The sequence below is a fragment of the Eptatretus burgeri genome, chromosome 16 (genome assembly GCF_056783735.1).
Source record: "Eptatretus burgeri isolate ZD-2024b chromosome 16, Ebu_testis_v1, whole genome shotgun sequence".
In the NCBI taxonomy this organism is placed as follows: Eukaryota; Metazoa; Chordata; class Myxini; order Myxiniformes; family Myxinidae; genus Eptatretus; species Eptatretus burgeri.
The window spans coordinates 22,959,058-22,986,426 of record NC_140976.1 but is presented as its reverse complement, the minus strand read 5'-3'; the positions used below and the strand labels follow the sequence as shown (position 1 = coordinate 22,986,426).

The window sequence follows — 27,369 nt, the reverse complement described above, 5'->3', positions numbered from 1 at the left end:
TCATCAGACGGGTAGGCCCGACACGGTCTCGGCCCCAGGCCCGCCTACCCCCTCATCCTGGAGGGTGGTTCTCTTTTCTTTTGCTTTGGGAATGTGTGTTGTCAGCGCCGTCTGTGAAGTAAAATTGTATAAGTGTTGCCGTGTGCTCGCGTAGTCGGTATTAGATCTGCATTGTCGCATTTGCTTTTTGTCTTCTTCTTTTCCATGTGCTTTTGGTGGAATTGTATATGTGTGCTTTCCGTTCATCGCGAAATAAATGTGCTTATTATTGAACTGTTTTCCCGCTTCGCTTCGTCATTTCTTTCATTGAATCCCCATCTTGCTTCACGTAAAGGGTTGGTCATGGGCTAAGACGCCCGATAATTAATCGAACCGTCGAGGCCGACGAATAACACTGCTCGGTTATCCCGATAGTACGGAACGGGTCGCTTAAGTGGCCCGTGTCCGAAGTCGACCTGCGGCGAGGTGCGATCGCCCGGTCTACCCTCCGTGTGGGTACTTAGGTAGGTCGAATTTGGCGAGCAACCCTATCCCACGCAGGGGCCGATTGGCTCGATCGCGGTGAGACCGAAAGGTCCACCCGTGACTGGTTCCCGGCGTTAGTCCGAGAGGGTCACGACTGGATTGTCCGTCCGGTGGGCGACGTGCCGCGATTCGAGTTACGTGGCCGTCAGCACGCCGGCGGGCGCGAATCCGCAACAATATAAATGCACACATGCACACACAACTCCATCAATTGGGACCACACTCTGTACAGAGCGTTGGTGCTACCTAAGCAGTCTCCAGGGCTATTGGGCACAATCCTGGACGGGTCGCCACTCCGACGCAGGATACTCGAATGGCTCAATCATACCAGCCAGCTGGCACTCATTTTGCTGACCTCGGAAGGATGACAGGCTGAGTCAACCCCACTTGGTATTAATTAAACAGCCAAGCCAGATTTGAACTCAGGACTCTAGGATCCCAAGTCCACCACCCTAATCATTAAGCCAACACCAGGCGTACACACAAATCCATAATTGCACACATAAGCACACACACCCAAATATAAACACACATATAAACACACACACACATAAGCACACACACCCAAATATAAACACACACACACATAAACACACACACCCAAATATAAACACACACATAAACACACACCCAAATATAAACACACACACATGCACCCAAATATAAACACACACATAAACACACACACACACACATAAACACACACAGTGTTTCCTTTTGAAAAAGGGACATTAATCATGAGTCATTTTACACAAACCATGGGCAATAGAGCTCACTCCTAGTTAAGGACAAATGAGACATTCCTCAAACACTTTCCTTGTCAGAACTGTAAGCACAAAACACCCTGTATATTCATGTGTTAAACTCATTAACTAAACTAGTGCTTGGTATTCACTCATTATGATGTCAAAGTATTCCGAATCTTTTTTAATGACGACTGAAATATGTTTGGGACAGGAGGTTTGTGATGCTTCTTCATCCCTCTCCTGAGTGTTGATGGACTATTTTTGTCGATATGTGCTTTCCCCAGAGGATGGTAAAGTCTCTGTGGAAGGTGCAAATTGGTCATGAAAGGACCAAAATCTAAACTACTCTGTGCTGTCACTCACCAAATCCCTATTGTCCACTCACTGTGACATCCAGTCATGTTCATTAGCGGACAGTGATATCAAATTTAGCTTTGCTGGCTGCTCCCCAGCCTAATGTTCATAAGTTCCATGAGACCAATGTGATGTCCAAGCAAGTCAAAGCATCTGAGAAAATGTTTCTTTGGAATCCTTTTCGAAGAGCTTTTTGCATTACGATGCATCACCCTAACTGTGCAGCACCATATTGGGGGTTTATAGTGCCTATCAGACTCTCTAAAAAATAAAAAATAAAATTTAATCAAACCACACTATCAACGAAGCTCGCTATCTTGTCACTGAGGCTTTGTTTTTTTTTTGTTGTGGTAAGTTATTACATCCGCCACTGAAGGTGGACGGAGGTAATGTTTTCACCCCCGTCAGTTTGTCTGTCTGTCTGTCTGTCTGTGAGAACGATATCTCAAAAAGTTATGGATGGATTCATATGAAACGTGGTAGACAGGTTGGGTCTGTGAAAAGGACAAATTGATTCGATTTTGATGAAGATCGGATCCGGATACAAGAAGTTTTGATTTATTAAAGCAATTCTTCGCCATTTAGAGATAGGGCCAAAAACGATGTATAGCATGATATCTCAAAACGTTGTGGATGGAGTATGACAAAGCTTGGTGGATGAGTTGGGTAAGTGACAAGAACAAGCTGATTCGACTTTCGTTCAGGTACAGATGCAGATCCAGCCTATCAGTAGAATACAAAATGTAAACTGTTCAGCCTGGCGGAGGTATGCGCTCTTCCGAGTGCTGTTCTAGTTGCATCTGCCACCAAAGGTGGTATATTTTCACCCCTGTTTGTTTGTTTTTGTTTGTTTGTTACTTATGAAATCTAACGATTTCGTAATTATATTGATGACTTCCGTCATCTGTTTGTGTGTGTGTTTGTGTGTGTGTTTGTTTGTTTGTTTGTAGGCACGATAACTCGAGAACGGAAGAAGCTACCAATATCAAATTACACCACGTGATTCAGGAGGGTGATGGCTAGTGCTGATTAGATTTTGGTCAAAATCGGTCAAAGGTCAAGGTCACAGTGAGGTCAAACATCCAAAACATTCGATTTTTCATGGTCTGGTACAGAATCATCGTAGAAACTTCTGGTTTGCGTCGCTGCCTTCGCTAGAGACAGCTTTTATTAAACAAGGTCAGAGGTCAAGTTGACGATTTCGTAAGTACCAGTCTATGACTGCTTGTTTGTTTGTCTGTTTGTGTGTGTGCAGGATATCTCAAAAAGTTGTTGATGGATTAGAGTGAAATTTAGTGGACATGTTGGGTGTGTGACAAGGACAAATTGTTGGGTGTGTGACAAGGACAGTTTTTTTTAATTTTAAAGTGATTATTCACCATTGAGATTCAGTAATAATTCACTAAGTTTTAACTGATAAATTGTTTGCTGGTCTCCTGGCAGGCTCTCGGGAAGGACTTACGCCAGTGGAAAATCAGTTTGGATGCTGCTAATGACATGGCTAAGAAGCTGCTGCGGGACTACACCGCCGATGATACCCATCGAGTGGAGGAGATCTGTGGTCAACTGCAGCACACTTGGGCAGATCTCCTGCGCAGGTAAGGCATTTATTACATGGAATTGTCATAACATCAAAATTATTCTATCTTTTTTTCAGCCTTCTTTTTTGGTATATCTCTCCTGTTTTGTTGCATTATCTTTCACAACATACATGTATCTTTTCTCCTTCCAAGAGTTCAAGTAGTTGCGTGTATTATTGGCCTGAGGAGCATGCTTAAATAAGTGTTATTTGCTATCTTCCTCACTTGTTCTCCTGCTCTTTCACTCTCGTTCTCTGATGTTTTTATCTCACCTGGAACATAGTTCAGTGTGAGATTACGGAATGGTGCGTCCATCAGTCCTTCCGTCTGCCCGTAAACACTTGCAACAACTTCTCCGAAACTGCTGATAGGATTGTGACCAGACTTGGCTGAAACGATCTTTGGTGTGGTAGAACTCAAGTTTGTTCATGGAATCCTCCCCCTCCACCTACGAGTAGGTCATCGTAAGGTTGAAAGGTCCTAAAAGTACTTGAAAAGGTACTCGAATAAATATGAATTATAGACACCTTGGAGTTGCACCTTATCAAATAAGTCAAATTTTAATGCAACAGGAACTTACATCATTATACCGGAAGTGGGCAATATCTCAAGAACTAAGACACCGGGGAGTTGTACAACTGTGACCATCATGTCAATATTACCCGACATAAAATGTGTATTATAAATCCAGCTCTTATTTTTACCCTGATCCATCCATCACTCCACCTTTTGGCAACCAACCAGATGAGCCACAGGACTATTGGTCTTCTATTTTCTTTTTCTTGCTCTCACTTTCACTCATTCTCTTATGTTTTTAGCTCTTTTTTAAAATATTTATTTATTTTTAACTGATGATCAATCAGGTACATTGTGATGGAGTATAATTTTGCAAATGTATTTGACCACCTTTGTCATTTCCACGACAGCTGTTCGAGCATATAGCGATGTGCATTTGTTTCTTATCAATTATTTTGTGTGTGTGACCATTACCAATTGATGATGAGATCGTTAGTTTGAAATGCCTTTCAAGATTGCTGTTTCAGACTTGATTGGAATGCACAGGATTTCCCACCGTGGCGATGTATGTGTCCCACGATCAACTGATCGATATACATGCCAATCCATTGTGACGTCATTGACAGCTCATTGCATTAAATAAATCATGTAAATTTTTTTATTCCAAAGTACCTTTAATGTTTTGTGATGTCACACACTATACCTGCTTAATGGCAATCCACGTATTGAAGATTGCTGACGTATATTTGAAGCAGAAACAGCGAGCGTTTTATTGTCTATACCATACATTTGGGCCTTCGGATCAAGGTGCATTTGTTTAATTGTCTAGCGCCACATTTTGGCCTTTGGGCCAGAATAACGCACGTGTTTAATTGCGTGACCATGCATTTTGGCTTGGATGACAACACGCACGTGTCTTAGTTTGACAAGCTTTGTATAGCCATGTACTTTGGTTCATTGGGCCAGAGTGGATGTCATGCTTAGCTTTGTTCTAATGTTTGGATTCTTTTTAACCCTTCTTTAGCCAAAAAGGTTCATCTCAACGGAGAAAACTGATATCCAAAGCTGATGCATACAATGCAAACCCTCTCTCATATGGTATTCCATTTATTTATTTTTTTTACTAATGCTTTTAGATAAGTACATTCATGAGGCATTGTGCCCTCCTGAAGAAAACCAACCGTTTTGTTGCATTTGCACCTGGTCACATGCCATTTGACTTGCTTTTCCTTTTTTTTCTTTGTTTTTAAAAAACTGAAGCTGTGCTTCGCATGCTAAATCCATCTTCAAAAGCGTCGAAACATTTTCGGATTCTCTGAATTATCTTGGCCCCTCTCAGGCACAGCCACGCATTTTACATGTGATGGAAAGCACACATATTGTTCATCCCTTATCGCCCCTGGATCCAAGATCACGATCACATATGCATACCTGTCATTCTCTACAATCCCTTGAAGATACACTTCCCATGTTTCTCTGATCAATTGTACACCTTCCCATCCATGACAATCTTCTCAAATGTTCGTAAAATTGCAATTTGTGCGTGCCATTTTAACGCCGAGGAGGAAACGCTTTCGCAAATAAGGAGATTTCCCACAAGTCATTCTCTTATTCTTGGCAGAGTTTGCAGAAAGTATATCTCCCACACTGGGATTGTATGTTTTTTCTACACAAAATAATATTTAGTTATTGCACTGACATTGTTATTGACAAAGTGCAATAAACTCCAACAGTGCAGGGTGCATTGCCGGGGGGATCGATGTGGAAATTTAGCGTGCGCACATTCAAAGTCTGATCACGCACCTCGTAAAGGCACCATTCACGCTCTGTTCCCTTTATTAGCTTTTTGATAAATTATCGTGTCTTTTTGCTTTTGCGCATCAAAGTGATCCATCGTGATTTGACATGTATCTTTGTCACGCTGCTTATTTTGATATTTAAAACTTTCATCGGTTTGTAGCATTCTGACTTGGCATCGACAAGTTTTCCATAAATTTGGTCATGGCAACAATGGGAACAAAGATATATGCTTGTGGTTTGGCCGACAGAGGGGTTCAAGGCAGGGTTCCGATGAAAGATGAGCTTCTTTTGTTTTTGGGGTGTCGGCAAGGTGCATTGTGATGAAGGAACCGAGAATATGACAACGTAAAGGTATGGAGAACATGCATGCGAATACATTGCGTTTATACAATGGAGCACATTTTAGTTTAAACGGATGATTATTATTATCTTGCATATCTTGCATTATCTTGCATTATTATCTTGCATTGTAGTGTTCACTTTCATGTACTCTAAAGTACTTATTGTTCATGGAAATTATGTTTCATGGATTTTCTATTTAAATTTGTCATGGTTTGTAACTTTCGCACATCAAACGTGATGCCGTCTTCGTTTACACGGGTGCGACAAGGAATGTTTATTCACTGTAGTTGACTTTCACAGAAATTACTCAACAGCGAGAAATGTGAAAGTAAGATCCATGTGAATGCTAAGTACTTTGCAGTATAACGCAGATCTGGGGATGAGTATCGAGTCGGATCTTTATTGAAATCTCGAGCATCATGGGTTGAGTCACACACAAGCGAGTCCTGCGTTGTAAGCATCTCAAGTTGCCAATTATTTAATCCATTACATATTAGCCTACACTTTCTACTGTCCCCCCCCCAACCCCTCCACGCCATCCCAACTCCTCCCATATCTGTTTGCTCTGTTCTTTTTCTTTACCTTCCTTACATTCGTTGAAGTTAAACACTTGATTAACTGAAGTCAGCAAAACAAAAAATGATTCTTTTAAACTCGCAAGTTTAAACCCTCGGACATAAATGTTTAAGCCCATGTCCCTGTCTAGTCTTTGGCCTTCCAAGCCTCAAAACAAGCTTAAAGTCATCAAAAATGCCACTTGAGTACCACTGTAGTCTGACAGCCATGGGTAATATACATTTTGATGGCATTCATATTGGAATACATTCGAGTATAGTTTGAAAATATGATAAGGCAGGTGATAAAAGGAGTACTCAGGAATTTAATTAACCAGACAGGCTAAGAAAGGCGAGAGAAAGAAGCCATCTTGCCAGCAACTGGTCACAAGGCAGGCGGGCTGATTGGAGTCACGGAGGAATTTGTTTTCAATCTCACAAACTTCCAAAATTGCACTTCTTATTGGAGGTGTTGCATTGAATCTGAGCTTGTGGCTTGGGTGTGACGGTGAGCGAGGAAAGGGTGAGGTTCAGTGTATGTTTTGTTTCACTTTGCTTTATGCAGAGGGAATTGGAGGTGATGCGCAAGCTGGTTGGAAACTTCCTGCCAGTGAGGATTGCGTTATGAGAATGTTGCTTTCAACATTAGTACAAGTGCATGTGTCGGCACAAAGATGCACATTGTGTTCACCACATCCATGGCTAATCATATCCATCGCTCACCACATCCATCCTTCACCACATATATTGCTCGCGTACTGACAAGTTGTTTATTTTCCAAGCATCTAAGGCTCATGGAGGAGTTGTTACACAAAACATGCACACACATGCCAACAGAGGCATTCGACCAACACAGCACCTGACTTCAGACAAACAGCCACTGATCTAGAGGGGGAAAGTGACGTAATTTGACAGAGCACTCTGGATAATGGCTACACCATCATTTTGACAGTTGCTTTCGTCTTTGCTCTTCGGGGAGCAATTAAGGAGAAATCTCTCCTCATCCCCCTCCCTTCCTCCCAAACTGGTTGTAAACCCACAGGGTATGTCTCTAGTCTATCCTCTAAATAAGCGTCAAACAAGGAAGGATTCAGACAGGGTCAGAATCGAACCTTCGACCTAACAGGATCAGAGCAGACACTTTCACCACAATACCACTGGTTTTGGTTTGTGGCAGAAACAGCTGGTAATTGTAACTTGCCCTGAACAGTAGTCCTCTTTAGACCATTGTGTTCCCAATACCCCTCGTATGGATATTTGGGAAAATTGCTCTGCCTGGCAATCATTATTATGACTTGCGACAATGCGACAATGCGACTTGCCAGAAAAAAAGACAATACGTCAAGCCAAGAAATGGTCTCGACTGGATGAAGAGGAAACAGTGTTTTACATTAATCACCGACAATAATATGACAAAGTTAGAGGTTGAGGAATTAACCTCACATGAGTGTTTATGTCTTAAAGAGCTGTCACATGAGCTTGGCCAGCAAGAGATTTGCATGGCAATTAAATAGATATTGCTTCAATCATGCAATCGTTTTGCTCACACAAAGCATACATTCCCTTCTCCTTGTGGATATACCATACTGTACAGGGCACAGATCTTGTTGTAAAGGGGGGGGGAAATCGATGCTCATTCCCCAATCTCTCACACCTCAATCTCTCACACCTCACTCTCCACCCTTAGGCAGACAGAAGTAAATTCACTACATATGGGAAAGGGCAGATCAATCACTGATAACACAAGTTATCAAGTGTTCGAGAGGGAGAGAGAGAGGGAGAACTGAAAGACCAGACAATATAATGACCAAGACCAATTGACTATCACCCTGTATTTTAAGTGGTAAGGCATCAAGCCTTGCTGAGCATGAGTGTATGATCTGATCTGCTTTATCACTTGTCTCTGTGGGGGGTACTCCCAAATGAGGTCTGCTATTGTAAGAAGCTCCTGTGATTTTTTTTCATTACATCCAAATTAAATATGAAATATCATGAGATGTCAAATCGAAGTCGATAACCTTTGGTGGCTATTAAGGAAATAACAGCCCGGATAATTATTGACCGATGCTGAGGCAAAGGATTTTTTTTAATGACATGTTGGGAACAGGTTGGTGATATTTTAAAATATTTGAGCCAATGTACAGCTTTGTTCTATTCGGAGGGATACTAGAATTGTCAAGAACCATGTCGGTCTGTTAAAGCTGTCTTGCTCCGATGAAGGGATAATGCCTGAAACAGCTTTACTTTGCTTCCCACAGTTGTTAGCATAGCTTTGTCAACCTTGAGTTGAATTTAAAAAAAACTATCCATTGTTATTATTTTTAGTAATTTGACGTACATAAGTCTTAATATTTTAAAACATTTTTTCCACCAGTTTTATTGTGCCTGCCCATGCCATGGCAAAGTTGAAATGGCCAAGTGGAGAATTGCTGCCTCTTTCACTTCCTCATTTGGTCTGGCCTTTCACCCTGCCACTGTAAATTTTCTTTACCATGACAGAAAAAGTTCAAAGGTATTTCCAGCGACAGTAATAAACTAATAATGGCAAGAGATTGTTTTCTGGTTTATCAGAACATTTCAAAAATACTTGTTCTTCATTTTTTTTAACACATAGCTCATAATTGAAATGACTACTGAGAGCAATTGTTGGGTGTGAATAAAGACTCAGTTATAAACTGTCACCCGGGAGTTTTGTGTGCAGGGTGACACATCAGTGTGCACCGGCACATTGGAAGGGCTTTAAGGTGGAGTACCCAACTGCCAGCATTGGTTGTTGTTAGCAAAACATCCCATCTATTTTTTAATGTCTGCAAAGAGTAGCAAGTTATTGCTTGTAAACAAAACAATCTACAAATTCTTATCGAAATCAACTTCACTCGAACGTCCTGAAAGCCCGGCCAGCTTGTTCGTTAAAAGACTTGGGCCAAACACAGTTGCCCCATTGACCCCACAAGAAGCTAAGAATAATTGGGAGCTTTACGTTGTAGTAGTGGTAGTAGTAGTCGTAGTAGTAGTTTTGTTAGAATGAGAGAGTGGCTGAAGAGGTTTGCGCTCAAGGCATAAGAAAGCTCGGGCAAGCATAAGTTTTCTTTTCACTGGAGCTCGATTTTCCCATACTCTGCAAGTCCATTGTTGAAAATGCAATGTACAAGGTGAAGCATTCTAAAGAGAAAACACCACAAAGACAGAGAAAGGTCGAAAAACAGGAAAAAATAGTGTCTCCAAAAAAACAAACAAAAAAAACTAGAATGGCACTCGGTAGAGTACATACCTCCACCTGGTTGATTAGTTTATGTTTTGTATCCTACTGATAGGCCGGACATGGATTCGGACCTGTACTAAAATTTAATCGGTTTGTTCTTGTCACTGAACCAACTCATCCACCAAGTTTTATCCGAATCTGTGCATAATTTTTTGAGATACCATGCCACATATCGTTTTATCCCTATCAATCACTTAAAAAAAATTCAGCATCCAGATTCAGATCTTCACCAAAATTGAATCAATTTTTCCTCGTTACATACTCAACCTGCCCACCAAGTTTCATATGAATCCCTTTTGAGATATGTCATTTTTGGCCATCTCTCAATGGTGAAAAATCACTTAAAAAATTATCGGATCCAGATCCTGATTAGGATCTTCACCAATATCTAATAATTTTTGTGGTGTCACATCCCCAAGTTCTCCACCAAATTTCCTCTGATTCCATCCACAATTTTTTGAGATTGTTTTCACAAACAGACAAACAAACAAGAAGGCATCGTGCAGAGCACGATACTTGCAAAATCCATAAAAACAAATTTGACCTCAAAAATAATTGGAGGTTGAATTAAATGACTAAATATGCAACTCCTTTAAATTTCAAGTCAATGGGATGAAAATTGACAATTTTAGAAATTCCACCTATGTTGACCTTAAAAAATAATTGGTGGTTGAATTCAGTGACCTTATATGCAACTCCTCTTCAAATTTCAAGTGAATCGGATGAAAATTGACAATTTTTGAAAAACGGCCTATGTTGACCTTTCAGTCCATGTTGACCTCAAAAATAACTGCCGAGTTGAATCCATTGGCCTGACATTTAAATCCTCTTCAAATTTGAAGTCAATCGGATGAAAATTGAGGATTTTAGAAATACCACCTTAGTTGTTGACCTTGGGCTTATGTTGACCTTTTGGCCAATGTTGACCTCAAAAATAATTGGTAAGTTAAATTCAGTGACCTGACGTATAAATCCTCTTCAAATTTCAAGTCAATCGGATGAAATTTGAAGAATTCAGAAATCTTACCTAAGTTGTTGACCTTTGGCCGATGTTGACCTCAAAAATAATTGGCTGGGTGACTTCATTGACCTGAAATATAAATCCTCTTCAAATTTCTAGTCAATCGGATGAAAATTGAGGATTTTGGAAATCTCACCCAGGTTTTGACCTTTGGCCTAGGTTGACCTTTTGACTGTTTGACCTCAAAAGCAATAGGCTTCTTCCTTATGACAAAACTCTATCATGTGGTGAATTTTCGTGAAGATCGGTCTAAAATTGTGACCTGTGGGCGACAAACAGACAAACAGACAGACAGACAGACAGACAGACAGACAGACAGAATAACAAAATTGACTTACCAATATACGGGTACTTGAAAAATCTTCGATTTTGCAAGTACCAAACAAACGGATGAACATGGGTGAAAGCATAACCTCCTTCACCTTCAGTGGCGAAGGTAATAATAATACAGTAAACCCTCACTATTCGTGGAGGTTACATTCTTGGAAAATGCTGAGAATAGCATTACCATGGACACCAAAACTAAGGGATGAAGAGAGTGATGTATGTGGCTCACCCTCAGAAAGGGCCCATAATGACCAAAATTGTTGATTTTTTTTATAAACAAACGATTTGAAAGGTGTAAATATATTTTAAGGGTCACCTAATCATGCTGTCATGTTGTTATAGTTTACATTTTGTTTCCCCATTGTCGGCACTTACTGCCACGTGATGTCACTGCACTGTAAACGGCTTATGTTCCGGTGTGCACACGGTTTCAGGCATGGGTGAAAGGCAGAGCGGGATAGTTTGTTTCGAGGAGAACTCGCAACAAAAATGATGAAGAAAACATTGAAGCGGCAAGCAGAATTGAATGAAAGTAAAGCAAAACTGCCTCATGTATGCAGTTACTTCAGTAACAATGCTTCGACTTTGACTGGTAATGAAGTAACTGGCTAACTGCTCCTTCAACTCCCGGTGATAATGGTAATGAGTGTGTAATTGGTACTCCAGTGTATCCAGCCGACGCTGATGGCTCCAACGATGAACATGCTGTTTCTGAAGAAATCCTTTTGCTGAACACAGAAGAACAGCTGTGTGCTGTGTTGAAGACAACTTCTGTGTCGAACTCCTGTCTTTTACAATCGTTCCGCAAATGGGGGCCCACAAAATTTTTGGGCTCAATTCCTACAAAAGGTTAATCCGACACTGTATCGAGTCGCCGAATGCACTGAGATGTTTGACGTATGAAGGACAAATGCAAGGAGGGGGCATGGTACAGGATGATCGCTGCACGCACTACTTCCATAGTGATGCGACTGTGAATATCCGAGGGCCGTGGGCTGCGAATGGTGTATAGTACTGCAGAAAATTCCCCGCAAATAGTCAAAATCACGAGTGCTAAACCCACGAATAGTGAGAGTTCGCTGTGATCATACACAGTCAGTAAAAAACTGAAAATAGGGGCAATACCCCTGGGGGCTTACCTGGTAGTGGCGGGAGAAGATAACCAGGGAACCACTGGTAGGCATGGGTGACCCACAAAAAAATGGAACGAAGAAGAAAGTAAATAGCTATGAATGTTTGTTTTTAATGCCATGAACAAACCTTGGTACATCACGGGTGATAAAGGTTGTGGTCAAGTTTCATCGAAATTGTTTGTGTGGTTTCAAAGAAGAAAGCAAATACATATTTTGAGGGGTGAGTACCCCTGTAGAACCCCTTAGGGCTTAGACCCCAATTTTTTTTAATGTCACTAACAAACTTTGGTGTATCACGGGTGATGAAGGTTGTGGTCAAGTTTCATTAAAATTGTGTGTGGTTTCTGAGAAGAAAGCAAATGCATATTTTGGGGGCAAGCCCCGCCCCCCCTGTAGAACCGGTAAGACCCCAATTTTTTTTAATGTCGTGAACAAACTTTCGTACATCACGGGTGATAATGTTTGTGGTCAAATTTCATCGAAATTGTTTGTGTGGTTTCAGAGAAGAAAGCAAATACATATTTTGGGGGGCAAGCACCCCTGTAGAACCCCTTAGGGCTTAGACCCCAATTTTTTTAAATGTCATTAACAAACTTTCATACATCATGGGTGATGAAGGTGGTGGTCAAATTTCGTCGGAATTGTGTGTGTAGTTTCTGAGAAGAAAGCAAATGCATATTTTGGGGGTTCCCCCATTGACCACCCTAGATCCCGATTTTTTTTTTTTTTAATGCTGTGAACAATCTTTGGGACATCATGGGTGATGAGAGTGGTGGTCGAGTTTCTGAGAAGAAAGCAAATACCTCTTTTTGGAGGGCACCCCCCCCCCTCCACCAATAGAACCCTTGAGATCCCGATTTTTTTTTAATGGTGTGAACAATCTTTGATATATCATGGGAAATGAAGGTTGTAGTCGAGTTTTATCGAAATTGTGTGTGTAGTTTCGGAGAAAAAGCAAATACCTCTTGGTGGGCAACCATCCTGTAGATCCCCGATGTAGACCCCGTCAGACCCCAATTATTTTAATGCGGTCAGTGAACAACCTTTGGTATGTCACCGTATGTAGGTTGTGGTCAAGTTTCATCAGAATTGTGTGTGTGTGTAGTTTATGAGAAGAAAGCAAATACCTATTTTTGGGGGCAACTCCTGTAGACCCCTTTATGGCCCGGTGATTTTTATGTCATGAGCAAACTTTGGTGCATACATGGTGATGAACGTTGTGGTAAAGTTTCATCGAAATGGTGTGTGTAGTTTCAGAGAAGAAGTTGAAAGTATTTGTGGACGGACGGATGGACGAACGGACGACGCATCATCCCATAAGTTCCCTGGAATTAGTATGTTCCAGGTGAGATAACAAGCTACCTTGTGGAGAAATATGACAAAGTGCATCATTTATGCTCCAAATTTCTTGAAACCTTTGAATAGTCTGAGAATATTGTGCCGCCTTGAATTCTGAAACGATACATGAGCATAATAAAGCTTTCAGGCATGCAAAACTATGTTGCGCCACATTATTTTCAGCCGTTGCCTCTCCGGTGTTTTATATCGCAAATTTTTCAGAGACCAAAATAATATTTGCAAGGAGATCCTGTGATTTACTTTCCTTCTCTATGGGGTGTCCAAAAATAAAAAGTGTTGCAGAAAAATGAACCCAAAATCATAACAGCATACTTTTCACAAGCAACAACATTGGTTGAAGACAATGGCATTGCGTGTACATATATGTGAAAGATGGTTTCGGTTTCACTACAGAAACAACATCCACTAGAAAATTCAGAACCCCATGAAGCAACTTTCAATTTAGGTCACCCACCATTTTTGGTGTTTGGTAGAAATATAAACAAAAATAAGACTCCCACTATGGATGGGCAGGCAAGGGTGGCGGAAGACCCTCATGTCAGGGACTGTCTCGCTGAAATGCGAGTGCAATAAAATGATGTGAATTGACAACTTGTACTGTAAGTGTATATCCTTCCTTGATAGTCCACAGAATATACTCCAGCTGCACCAGGGACCTTGCTCATGTTGAATGTAGTTGGTGGCTGGAAGAGATTGCAACCTTGTGTGTGATTTGATTGTAAAAGCTATGGAAGTATCAGGGCAATCCTTGACAGTTTCATCACCATCACAAATATACTCTGGGTAATGAGTTCTTTATTCCTTGAGTATCCTCAAAGGAATTCTGATCGTCTGTAGGCCTTTTTTGCTGTAAGTTTCTCCAATGGGAGAATGCCTTTCTTCCCATCGTTCAAAAGATCTCACACTGTGAATATTTTTTTTTATTTTTTGCAACATTAAAAAAAAAATACAACGTCAAGGCTCGTGGATGAGCTAAAACACGGAACGGATCGTGATACATTTGGAAATTTGGAATGAGGTGGGCTTCGGCTTAGGGGTAGAAAAGATCATGGTTTTGGATGGGGATTATCTAACATGGTGATGAACAGCTGTCTTGAACACCTGAAAAGAAGTTATGAGATAAAGAGAAAATGGGTGTTGGTTCCACAGGCAGGAAAAAAAGGGGAAGGAATGAGTGGAGGTGAGCATACAGTATATTCTGGATTTTGGGAGTTTAACCATAAAGGCGTTACTGGTGGACTGTGTGCGCTCTACAGAAACCAGGGGTGGGGACAAAGCACGGAAAAGGCAGAGGGTGCAAGACCAGAAAGGAGGTGGTAAAGACAGATATACCACCGACCCATCTGCGATGGGAAAGTTGTAGGCCCAGAGACTCAGCTTCATTGTAGGAGATTCCATTGATCTTGAAGGCCTTGGTTTCCATGGTATCAAGCTCAGCGGGATGTGAGGCAGGGGCACCAACCCAGAGGGGAAAGCAATACTCCATCAAGCTGCGATGGAGTCCTTGTCGGGGGATAAGAGTTCGGTGTGCCAAGGAAAGACTTTGAACGACAGCAGATGCCCAGTCGGCAATTGGCTTTGACGGCTAACTTTTGAAATTTGGTTTGCCCAAGAAAGATCATTGCTGAGAGCGAGACCAAATAGTTTGAGTGACAGAATTTCTTCAAGAGGATTGTTAAGAAAGTAAATGGGAGGGTTTGCTTGATGGTCCTTTCAGAGAGAGTGAGAGAGTGTATGAGATTTGTCATGATTGAAAGACATATTCCAAGTGTTTGATCAGCTTGTTATTTTCATCAAGATCTGAAGAGAGGAAAGATCCTGCAACCTGCCTATGTGTAGGATGAGTGGATTCATCAGCAAATGGATAAAAAGGATTTTCCAGAGAGTCAGAGAGATCGTTGATGAAGATTAGGATTAGGATGGGGCCCGGAATAGAACACTGCCTTTGGGAACTCCAGCCTTGACAGGGAGAGCCACATATTGGCTATGAGATTCGGGGAAGTCAGTAATCCAAGAGGGGAGTTGGCCTCGGATGCAATTGACAGAGAGTTTGGAGAGCAAGGCAGGATGCCAGACCATATCAAAATTTGATATATGTCCAGAGAGACGGCCATGATCTCATGTGTCACATTGAGGGCTTCCATTAATTGTTGGGAGAGTAGAAACAGCACGTCCAAGATACAGTGACCGTTTCTGAATCCAAATTGATCATCTGAGATGAGGTTGTTATGGAGAAAAGGAAAGAGAAAAGATAATTGTACCCTTTTTAAACAATCAACATGTGGAACATAACAATGTTGAACTGAATGCTACCGAAAAAGTGCAATGCCCTATATTATCAGATTGTTGACTTATAGCATGAATGCTTTATTAGTTTGATTCATGTGTTGTTCTGCTATGATTATTTTATTATCCTCAGTTGTTTTATACTTTGTGAATCATTCAGTAATTCAGCTTTGAGGCTTCAACTGCAATGACAGAATCCATGAACTTGCTGATGATTGCAAGCAAACTGATAAGTCAGTGGTGGTTAAGTGGTCAAAAGTGGTTAAACAGTTCGCTTGCGGTGATGTTTGCTCCTTTCCAAACAGATGGAACATGACCAAGGGCAAATGATAAGGGGTAAAGGGCAAAGAGAGTGAGCTGATGCCATTCGGTCCAGTTGCAGATTCAGAGTCGAGGGTTGCCAAAAACTTCTCCACCTTCTCAGGTGCAAAAGACAGAGTCCAGCAGCAGTTCGTTGCAACTGGGTAGGGTGGGTCCAGAGAGTGAGGGAATGGGGACTCAAGATTTGGAAGCAAACACAGAATTGAGGCATTCGGATTTCTGCCAATCGGAGTTGGCTGTGGTGCCATTTGAAGTGAGGAAGGGATGAAGGGGGAAATATACATTTCAATGTGAGTTTTTTTCTTTCTGGAAGGGGAACCTAACATTGAGACATGTTGAAGAGCATTGAGAAAAAGTGGGTGTTCTATCAGGTTTTTGCATGGGTAAGGACCATTTGCTCTTTTCATGTCCACTACATGCCAAGCCTTCAGCATTTCTCCATTTAGGAAGGCAATATATCACCAGCAAGGCTTGATGAGTGTTAACGAATACGTGCCCTTTGTACCCGAGACTGAGAAACTTATTGAAGGAATATGATGCGAGTTTTCACCATTGCAGCATTGAGGTTGCATAAAGGTGATGCTGAATAGTCTGTAGCCTAAAAATATAAATGTGGCCACAAAGGCAGGGAAAACCCTGTCCACCATCAGCAAGAAGCACCTCAGAATTCCCAAGGGTATCCAATGCGTACCATTCCAAAAGCACTCCAACAATTTCCTTTGCAACTTTGTCAGAAAGTCTTCTGGAATACTTATGCAAGAAATTTTGAATAATAGCTTTGGAATGTTCTTCGTTCGTATGCAGCATAAGACTGCAGGGTAGCATCATTGGCTGCGGGTGCTGCGGCTGTGGCGCTGATGCAATGTCCTCTGCTGGTTATGGCAGGAATTTGTAATTTATTCTTGGTGCTGGTAATAGCTCACCGACTCTTCACGAAGGACACCATGGTTTCTCCAACATCCACCAAATAATGCCGGCAGACAGGACACCCAATTTAACATCCATCTGAGAGATGGCACACTCATTGATGAACCAACCTGCCTGTGAAATACTGGGATGATAGTTTATACTTGGGCTGAGATTCAAACCCAGGCTACACAGCTTAGAGGCGAGTAGGGCAGACTGCCAGGCCATCCTGCCAGCCAAGCTTTGGAATGATAAACTGCTTCATGAAAAGTGTTTTCCCTTGCAAAAAGAGGTCCTTCAGTTGTCCATTCCAGTCTGTCAGCTTAGCCAGTATTTTGTCCTCTGGGGTGCTCCATTTGTGATGTGATGAGCGCTTATGAGAGATGGACGAGTAGACCCCCAAGTATATAATATAAGTTAATGTCTCCTCCATGTCATTTGCTGAAACAGTGTGGGGAATACCTGAACTAATATGCATGGCTCCAACCAGGAGTCCAAAGCTTTCCCACCAAATAATTGTAGCAGATGATGCTGCTGAGTAGATCTGCTGACAGTAGTGAACTGTTTTCATTTCCCTTGCACTTCTCACAAACACTATAACATCAACCGCTTAAGCGGAGAGAATGAAAGGAAAATTGTTTTGTGGCAACATAATGCTGCTTAACCTTCACTTCATCAAACAGAGAAAAGGTTCAATATACAGGGAATAGAGGTTCAATCAATAATTAGCGATATCCTCAAGTGGGTTAATAATGTAAACTTCATGACCTCAAAGGTTTCAAGAAAGTTTTACATGCTTCCATCATTAAAGAAGCTCTATATTCCAATTGAAGATATGATTATGGTATACTTGCATACATCTTACATCAGACCTATGTTGGAGTGTTGCTGTCCAGAATGGCATTCCTCCCTAACACAACAACAGATGGCTATGACTGAAGTGTTGTAAAAACGTGCACTGAGGATTATCTTGGCTCTTAGCTGTGAATCCTATTATCATGCCCTGAGTGCCTGCCAGCTGAATTCTCCACTGGAACAACTTTGCAAAGACTTTCCATCTTCTTTGCAGAGTAGATTTCCAGATTGGTTACCTGAAAAACAATCACTACGCAGACAACTGTGTCATCAGGATAGATTCTGTGACATGAAATGTAGGACTGAACGCTTCCGAAAATGTGCAATGCCTCATATTATCAGACTGTTGAACGATGACATGAATGCTCTTTTAGTTTGATTCATATACGGTTCTGCTGTGATTACGTTATTATCTTCAGTTGCTTTTTTACCTTGTGAATCATTCACAATTCAGCCTTGAAGCTGTGATGTTTTGATAAAACAATGAACCATGAATGGAGTTGGCCAGACAGGGGACATCCTTGCCTTATTCCTCTTTCAAAGGGAAAAGGTGCAAGGAAAGAACCATTGACTTTGATGAGACACTCTGCTGACATGTACATCATACACCAGCATATTTCCTTCTGATCCCAAAGGATAGCAAGACCTCGAAAAGTTTGTCATCGTTCATATGGTCAAAAGCTTTCTCTTACACAAAATAAGCCAATTGGAGATTGAGTCATGTCTGTCTAATGTATCAAGTCCCAGATCAAGAACATGTTATCATGTATTGTCCTTCCAGGAATGGCATATGACTGGTCAGGGAATAGTCATTTTGACAAAACAACTGCGAGATGATTTGACAACATTTTTTTTTCTTAATCTTGAAGTCCAAACACAACAGAGACACTGGATGATATGTTCTCATGTCCCTCAAGTCTTCTTCCTTGGGAATCAAAGCCAAATTTGCTCGATGCCAAAACAACGGCATTTGGCCTGTTTCATATTCTTCCTCGGCTACACTTCGGTAATTAGGTCCAATCAAATCCCATACCTTGTCGTAAAATTCACAAGATAAGCCATCCACACAGGGTTGGACTTATCAAAGGACAGACGATGCAGGGCAGAGTTGTCAGTTCTTCCAGAGACAATGGTGCCTCTCGTCGCTCTTGAGTTTCTGGGGAAGCCATGGGGAGGCTATTCCACAAGGAGCCACAATTTCATCAGTATCAACATTCTTAGCCATCTGGGGAAACCATGGGGAGGCTATTCTACAAGGAGCCACAATTGCATTAGTATCAACGTTCTTAGCCAGGTAAAGCTGAGCATAAAAGGCTCAGATTCGTTAATTCACTCTCCCCAATTCATTGAGCAAAGAGCCATCCTCACTAGAACACTGGATATTGTCCAAAACAGACTTTTGTGCTTTTCCAAAGCTTAGGGTAGAATTCATCCTTAAAAAGTAACCGCATTTGAGAACACATTCAAAAACCCTTGGGCCTTCACAAGACGACATGCTTTCAGGGTGTTCTTCTTCCCTTCATAATTGTGCAATTCAGTAAGTGTTGTCAGGCTTCAGCACTGGGCAAAGCTATAGGTATCGATGACGCCATATTCACAGGGACAAGGAGTTCATCTATTTGATTTGTTCCAGGAGAAATGTGCTTATCAACTTCCCTTACTGCACATACTGTGGATGTTAAGGCAACACTTGAGGCCTCAGTCAGTCCAGGTGATGCCTCAGCCATTTGTTTGATTGGTACCATTTGCATGTTTGTTTCAACAGGAGAGGATTCTGCAGATTTGTTTAATTGAAGCTTCAGTGATGGTCCCCTCTTGTAAAAATGCCACTGGCATGTATCAATTGCCAATTTATTCTGAGACTTCATTTCAGTTGTTATTGGCATGTCGGGATATACTACCTTCGCGACAGATATTTCACTCATTTAACTCTGACAGGTCATGAGATGCCACAAATTCATTCATCGTTACTTTGCTGGTTGTGGTAATGAGGAAGTTAGCTCCTTGTTCATTATTTGGCAGGCCTCGAGGTGCATCACTTTCATGGTCTATTACTTGAGAAACAGTGTCTTCCTCTTATGTGTTAGTAGTGGTGGTAGTAGTATTACAAGATGCCACAGAAACTTCTGAAGTAACATTTGTGCCTCGTTTAGGCTGGCCAGGACACCGAGCAGCAGATACTTCCTTTAAAATAGTGGGGCAGGCTGCTCTCATGTGATCCTTTGCTTTACTTACATAATAACAAGAGGCTCATTCCTCATATAAAATACCTTATACCTCCTTCCTGCAAAAGGAATGATGAAGGATCCCTCACATTCAGTATCATTAGACAGTAAAGTGGAAAGGTATGGTGAAGGGCAGGTTGATGAACCAACAACACTTGCCATTGCCCTTAGATATGCTTCCATTTGGTAGTCCATGCTAACTCGCATCTCACAACATGTTTCCTCATTAAGAACTGAAACGGGTGTATAGTGCTAGTCATACTTGCTACAGAACTAGCAGGAGTGACTTTAACCCATTCGAGATTATCATTGGGTGAGTCAGAGGCATGATTGGTAAATAATTATACTCTTTTTAAGCAAAAGTTTAAAAAACAACACATCATTAAAAAAACGCTTTGAACAAACAATTTTTGCTCGCTCACCAATGTGTGCTAAACCAGCACACGGAGGGTAATTAATCAAAACAGTAGCTCCAGCGATGCGTTAGCAATAATGCACACAGTCAGATGTGGCAACTAGTCCACATGCGTGACAAGTGCTGTGACGAGGCCTGAAACCAAGGATCCGTTTGATGTTCAACTGATGTTGAACATGTCATCTTTGTCTGTTTGACAAAGTCACTGGACTGAAGGCCTCTGGGTTGGAGGTGATGCTTTTGCGTCAGACTTTGTGTCCATTGGAGATCAGGAGAGTGCTAGTCATACTCCACATATTTTGATATGTGTGTATATATATATATATATATATATATATATATATATATATATATATATATATATATATATATATATATATATATATATATATATATATATATATATATATACGACCTCACCAGTGTTCTGGAAACACTTTCTGCAAAGGCCTCTACATTGTGTCGCATAGTTCCCCATCTGCGAGGCAGAGAACAGTTGCGTCTCTGCGTCTCTCTCTGCGTCTCTCTCTCTCTCTCTCTGCGTCTCTCTCTCTCTCTCTCTCTCTCTCTCTCTCTCTCTCTCTCTCTCTCTCTCTCTCTCTCTCTCTCTCTCTCTCTCTCTCTCTCTCTCTCTCTCTCTCTCTCTCTCTCTCTCTCTCTCTCTCTCTCTCTCTCTCTCTCTCTCTCTCTCTCTCTCTCTCTCTCTCTCTCTCTCTCTCTCTCTCTCTCTCTCTCTCTCTCTCTCTCTCTCTCTCTCTCTCTCTCTCTCTCTCTCTCTCTCTCTCTCTCTCTCTCTCTCTCTCTCTCTCTCTCTCTCTCTCTCTCTCTCTCTCTCTCTCTCTCTCTCTCTCTCTCTCTCTCTCTCTCTCTCTCTCTCTCTCTCTCTCTCTCTCTCTCTCTCTCTCTCTCTCTCTCTCTCTCTCTCTCTCTCTCTCTCTCTCTGCGTCTCTCTCTGCGTCTCTCTGCGTCTCTCTCTGCCTCTCTCTCTGCGTCTCTCTCTGCTCCTCTCTCTGCGTCTCTCTCTGCCTCTCTCTCTCTCTCTCTTTCTCTCTCTCTCTCTCTCTCTCTCTCTCTCTCTCTCTCTCTCTCTCTCTCTCTCTCACTCTCACACATATGATAAATGGCACATGTCCTTCAATCCTGGAAAGTCATACAGTCTCACCCTATTGCTTCAGAATGGTCATCCAGTGAATCCACCTTTCTATTTCCTTAAACATCCACTGGAAGAAGTTCATTCTTTTGAATTTCTCGGCCTCACCATCAGCCATGACCTTTTCTTGGCCAACCACATAGCAAAGCTAGCTGCCATGGCCAGCTGCAGCTTTGGCATTTTCCGTCCATCCAAGTCTTTCCTTGGAAAATCAGAGCGACTTACAATTTACAAAACCTTTGTCCAGAGCTCAATGGAGTACTGTTCTTTACTATGGGTTGGTGCTCCAGCATCACATCTGTATCTCCTTGATTCTGCAGAATCTAAAGCTTTCAAAATTATTGGAAACTCCGGTGTTGAAGCCTAAGCACAGGGTATGTTGCTCTCACATTGCAAGCAGGTCAATGGTCTTTCTCTTTTCTACCCTGTATTCTCTGAAATTGCTTTCTCCACTGTCTGTCCTTTGACACTCTCCAGCAACTCCAGGTTTCACTTGTTTTTCAAGTAATCCCTTCCCGGAAAAACTTCCAAAATCCAGACTGACCAGATCTCAACTCTTTTATTCCTCTCCCATCTATGGAACTGCCTTCCAGAGGCTGTTCTGTCTCACTCTTCCCAACAGGGCTTCCAGCACACCACCACCTCGTACCATCCCCAACCTGACCCTTGATCTCTATGACCCCTGTTAACCCTTCTTACCACAACCCGCTTACTTGCTGATTTCTCTCTCTCTCTCTCTCTCTCTCTCTCTCTCTCTCTCTCTCTCTCTCTCTCTCTCTCTCTCTCTCTCTCTCTCTCTCTCTCTCTCTCTCTCTCTCTCTCTCTCTCTCTCTCTCTCTCTCTCTCTCTCTCTCTCTCTCTCTCTCTCTCTCTCTCTCTCTCTCTCTCTCTCTCTCTCTCTCTCTCTCTCTCTCTCTCTCTCTCTCTCTCACCCCTGCTGGGCTGATGGTAAGTCGAGTGGAGTGTCATGGCGGGTGTGTGGTCTTGGCGAGCTGTGATCTGCCCTGTTTTTTCGCCTTTATATCCTCTTTCACATCGTTTTTCACCTCCCTTCCTTTGTTTCCTTCTACGCATTGTTATTTGTGCTCCCTCCCCCCCCCACCCTCCCCTCTTCGTTAGAACTCGCGCTTCGGCCTTCCCTCGCGCCATCGTCACCCACCCCACCCTGCCAATCTGTCCTTGTTATTCCATGGTTTGCCCTTCGGTTCATCTCTCCCCCCCCCCATCCCGCTGTTTTCTCCTCGCATACCTTTTCCCCGAGATAGAGAGAGAAAGAGCCCACAGCTTTCTGTGGATAGCTTTTAGTTGGCGGCCCATCCCGGGCCTTCAACTGATCGTTTTTTTCTTCACTGTAGCTGTGTTTATTTCCTTTGGAAACTTGTCTCGGCTCGTATTTAATTACTGCATGAGAGCAATCACCCCTCCTCCCCTTTCTAAACATGACTTCGTATTCCCGTTATTCGGCATTTGAAGCACTAGTGCATGCCCGTATGTGCGTGGCCATACGTACAAACAAAACAAAACAAAAAAATAATACAGTAAGTCGATAAATCGAGAAAGAATACAGTACTCGTTACGATCCGGTAGTCCGGAAGTTAAGTCCTCACTGTCCGGAAGTTCGCATATCGCAGTTACGATTATTCGCAATTTAGTTTTAATGGCCAATTATTCAAATAACGCCAACGTATTTTGCCTTTTCGCAATGTCATCGCAAGGAAAAACACAAAAAGAAGAGAAGAGGAAAAAAAAAAAACCTTCGTGCAAAAAAAATAAATAAATTACTTCCTGCTTCGGAGCATACCAGCTCACTCTGATGTTACCGAAATTTATGCACCGTCTAATATGAAAACGATCATAACTTGGGGCATTGTGTTTATCTATAAATGCGCATAAGTTATCGAGAAATTATTAGAATACACGAAGTCATCACTCTCCGGAAGTCCGTACGTTGTAACGTGTAATGGGGAACATGGCTGAGGTTCCCTTCCCCCCATCGGCCACGCCCACGCAGCAACGTGTCTTGTCATTGGTTGGTAAATATATGGCCATAACTTGGGAACCGCTTGTCCGATTAATATCAATCCATAAAAAGGCACATCCTCAGGTCCCCAGCAATATATCTGGCAAGTTTCAATTAGATCGGACCGGTGGTTGTCGAGAAACAGCGGACACACACACACACACACACACACACACACACACACACACACACACACACACAAACACAAACACACACACACACACAGATTGCTGGAATTATAGATACATTAACAAGAAAACATGGCGTTGTCTGTGTCCCATCCGACGACGTCAGCGTCGAGGATCTCGTTATCGCTGCAGGAAATATAGTCGGTACTGACAAAGTTCGTGCAGCCTCACGAATGAACAAATGTGTGGTAATCTTCGTGTCTGAGACAGAACTGGTTCACGAAATCGTATCGACCGGATTATCAACAGACGACGGACATTTCGTGCTCGTCTCCCCTCTGAACACTCCGGCCGTGAAGGTCATGATCTCGAACGCTCCTCCTTTCCTGAAGAATCAGACGCTGATCTCTGAACTATCTCATTATGGTCCTGTGGTTTCTCAAATCACTATGTTACCTTTACGGAGCCAGGACGATCGGACGAAGCATGTGATGTCTTTCCGGAGACAAGCTCGTGTGGTGCTTCCTCCCTCTAACGCTGAAAGAACCTTGAACATTGTTTTATAACTCAAAATTGATAATCATGATTACCAGGTATACGTAACCACTGACACCTTGAAATGTTTCGAATGTGGTAATTTCGGACACTTGAAACGATCTTGCCCAAAAGCGACCTCGTCAAACGATGAAACAAACCTCGTCAACAAGGATACGTCTTCTTCTTATTCTTCCTCGACTGTGAAGGAAGCAAATCCGTGTCCGGTAATAAGGCCCAGGCCTCCCAGCCTGATAGTCCAAACAGCGAAACGAATGTTTGGGATGGTTTTACCGTCGTTCCATCAAGGAAGCGAAAGACTTTACCTGATGGTCGTTTAACCCAGAAGAAAGGAGCATTTACAAACGAGGAATCCGTCGGTAATGTTCCTACAGTTGTGACTCACCTCACTCTACATTGTTTACCCGGAATGGACCTGGACTGGTCCCGGAATGGACCTGGACCCCGGTACCTACGACCAACAAGTTTACCCTACTTGCCGGTGAGGACAGAGACGTCTCCCTTACAGAGACCACTTTACCTGTTATTGCGGTGAAGAAAACTGTTTCACTCGTTAAAAACTCTCCTACTGGAAAGTCCATTGACGGTGATACACAGACCACTAGTGATGAAGCTGCCGTCACTTTGGTAAATGTTAACCCTGAATCCTTGTCAGCAGGTAATAGCGAAACAAGTGTTAACCCTGTTACTGCTCCCAGTCCATCACGTGGTGAAGCTGGAAACACAGGAAATGTTAAAATGGATGTTTTACGAGAGACCCCCAAAGTACTGTACACCTCCACGCCGTTGGAGGTCGATAACACCGTTACGGTCGAGGGAAGCGAGATCTCTACATCCACTGATGGTGTTTCCGTTTCATCAACTCCCCCGATTATTTCCATTACTTCACCAGGAGATGTTCCCACAATGGAATAGCACATAGACGTGGTACCCAGTACAGATCCGTGTATCAATACTGAAGACAGTATCGATATGCAGGACAGTACAAGCTTGTGTGACTCGGAAACTAAAACCGACTCTGACGAATCTGACCTGGAGGAAGCAAACAGGAACAGTCAGGTGGAAACGGTGGAGAAGCTGACCAGTCAAAGTCCTACCCCCCCCCCCCTGAACAAATAAGACTCTTCTTACAAAATACATACAGGAAACGCAATATAAACCTGACGGAATACTTTCCAGATCTACCGTCCTTCCTTGAGTGTGCTCAGGCTATCGTACGTAAGCCTGACTTATTCGGTTTCCACCAGACACACCGTCACCGCTTTAAAAAACTGATTGCCAAGGCGAAAAGGGATCCTAATCAATTATCCCACTTCTGATCTTATTCTTAGAAACTATTATTTTCCTCATGGCCAGTTTCAAGATTGGAACAATAAATGTTAATGGTGGTGGGAGTCCGCTCCGCAAGATCCAATTTAAACAGCTGGTCATAGTTCATGAACTGGTCATCATTTGTGTTACAGGGTCAAAATATTCAATTTTTCAGTTTTCTCTGTGTTGATAGACATCACCAAGCTGCATGCACTTGTGTGAAAAAAATTAACACAAACCACTAATTTACAGCGAATATGCTATTTTTAATTATGAACTTTAATGGATAATGCATTACAAGGAAAACACATTTTCACGTTTATCTCAAATTCACCCTTTCTGAGTAAATTGGATGTGGATAAGTTATCCTTTGGCCGTTTTCGACAATTCAAGTGCCAAATTGATCCTGAGAATCTGCTAGATACATAACTATGTAAAGATATTTACTAGATCTCTTTTAGGAGTTTGTACATATTTGTCAGGGTTTGCTGAATAATAATGAGTTGAATAATCAATTTTGCATCATGCAACAGCAAGTCCCAAGTGTTACTCACCTAAAAAATAACAAAATAGATTAGATTAAAGCTTATTGATTGAAATAAATTCAGTTAATTCCAAATTTGACTCGCCACATCCGCCGCCTCCGCCTGTTTACTCCACCCCTGACTTGTATCACTTATTTGCCTGCAACACAAAAACTATTGCATATTTTTTATTTCTGTTTTTTTCCACGTTAAACTAGACAAAATTACCTTTCTTCTCATCCTAAGATATCTAGATATCTGTGGTTTTTCTGGTCTGTAGTCAAAGTGGAAAGTGGATGTTTTGAAAAACATGAAACAACTCCGCCTTTTTAGGGTGACCAGTTCATGAACTACGACCAGCTGGTAGAGGTCAACGGTCTTGACATAGCTTTGTTACAGGAGATCCATGCTGTCCGATCTGTTCAGGCTCAGTGGCGACTATTTATGGACAAGGAATGTTTCTTCAGTAACAATCCACGTCGAAGGCAGGCATCATGTTTGTCTTTGGGAAACATTTCCATCCGTCCTGCCTTAAATTTATGAGTATTATTGATGGACACCTTGCCTCCGTGACCTTCTCTATCAATCGGGTCAAGTTTACAATTCTCAATGTGTACGCTCCAAGCAAAAATGACGAGCGGATCTCCTTTTTTGCCGAACTGAGAAAATTCCTGCAAACACTGGATTTGCAGACTTGTCTAATTATTGGTGGCGATTTTAACTGTGCTGTTAATGCTTCATTTGACCGGAACGGGCCGGAACCCCAACCATGTACCGCAAAACTTTTTGCAAACATCATTGCGAAATATAATCTTCATGATATTTGGCGCGTGCAGCACCCTTCTGATCGGTCTTGTACATGGTGTCGTTGTTTAACCAACCACATCTCACTTGCGAGGCTTGATCGCATCTGTGTGAATTCTCATTTATTACATGGAGTTTATAAATCCGATATCGTGCCTTCTGGTTTCTCTGACCATTCCCTAGCTCGAGTCTATATTCAACTCTCTAAACCAGGTCCAGGGAGCTCTCATTGGAAATTCAATAACAGTTTACTAGAAAACCTCAACTTCATTCAGGCCTTTGAATCCTTCTGGACGGCTCTCTAGAACAGAAGTTAAGCTGTTCTGTTAACCTGCTGATATGGTGGGATT

At 42.1% G+C, this 27,369-nt stretch overlaps 1 protein-coding gene across 6 annotated transcripts in view; it reads left to right on the top strand.

Moving 5' to 3' along the window:
• LOC147010706 (dystrophin-like) overlaps positions 1-27,369 on the top strand; it is a 1,018,488-nt gene that overhangs the window by 823,720 nt on the left and 167,399 nt on the right. For all 6 annotated transcript variants that reach the window (XM_085859617.1, XM_085859614.1, XM_085859615.1 and 3 more), the window contains one exon: positions 3,069-3,223. In XM_085859617.1, coding sequence (XP_085715743.1) covers positions 3,069-3,223 — 155 coding nt within the window. The remainder of the gene's footprint in view (positions 1-3,068; positions 3,224-27,369) is intronic.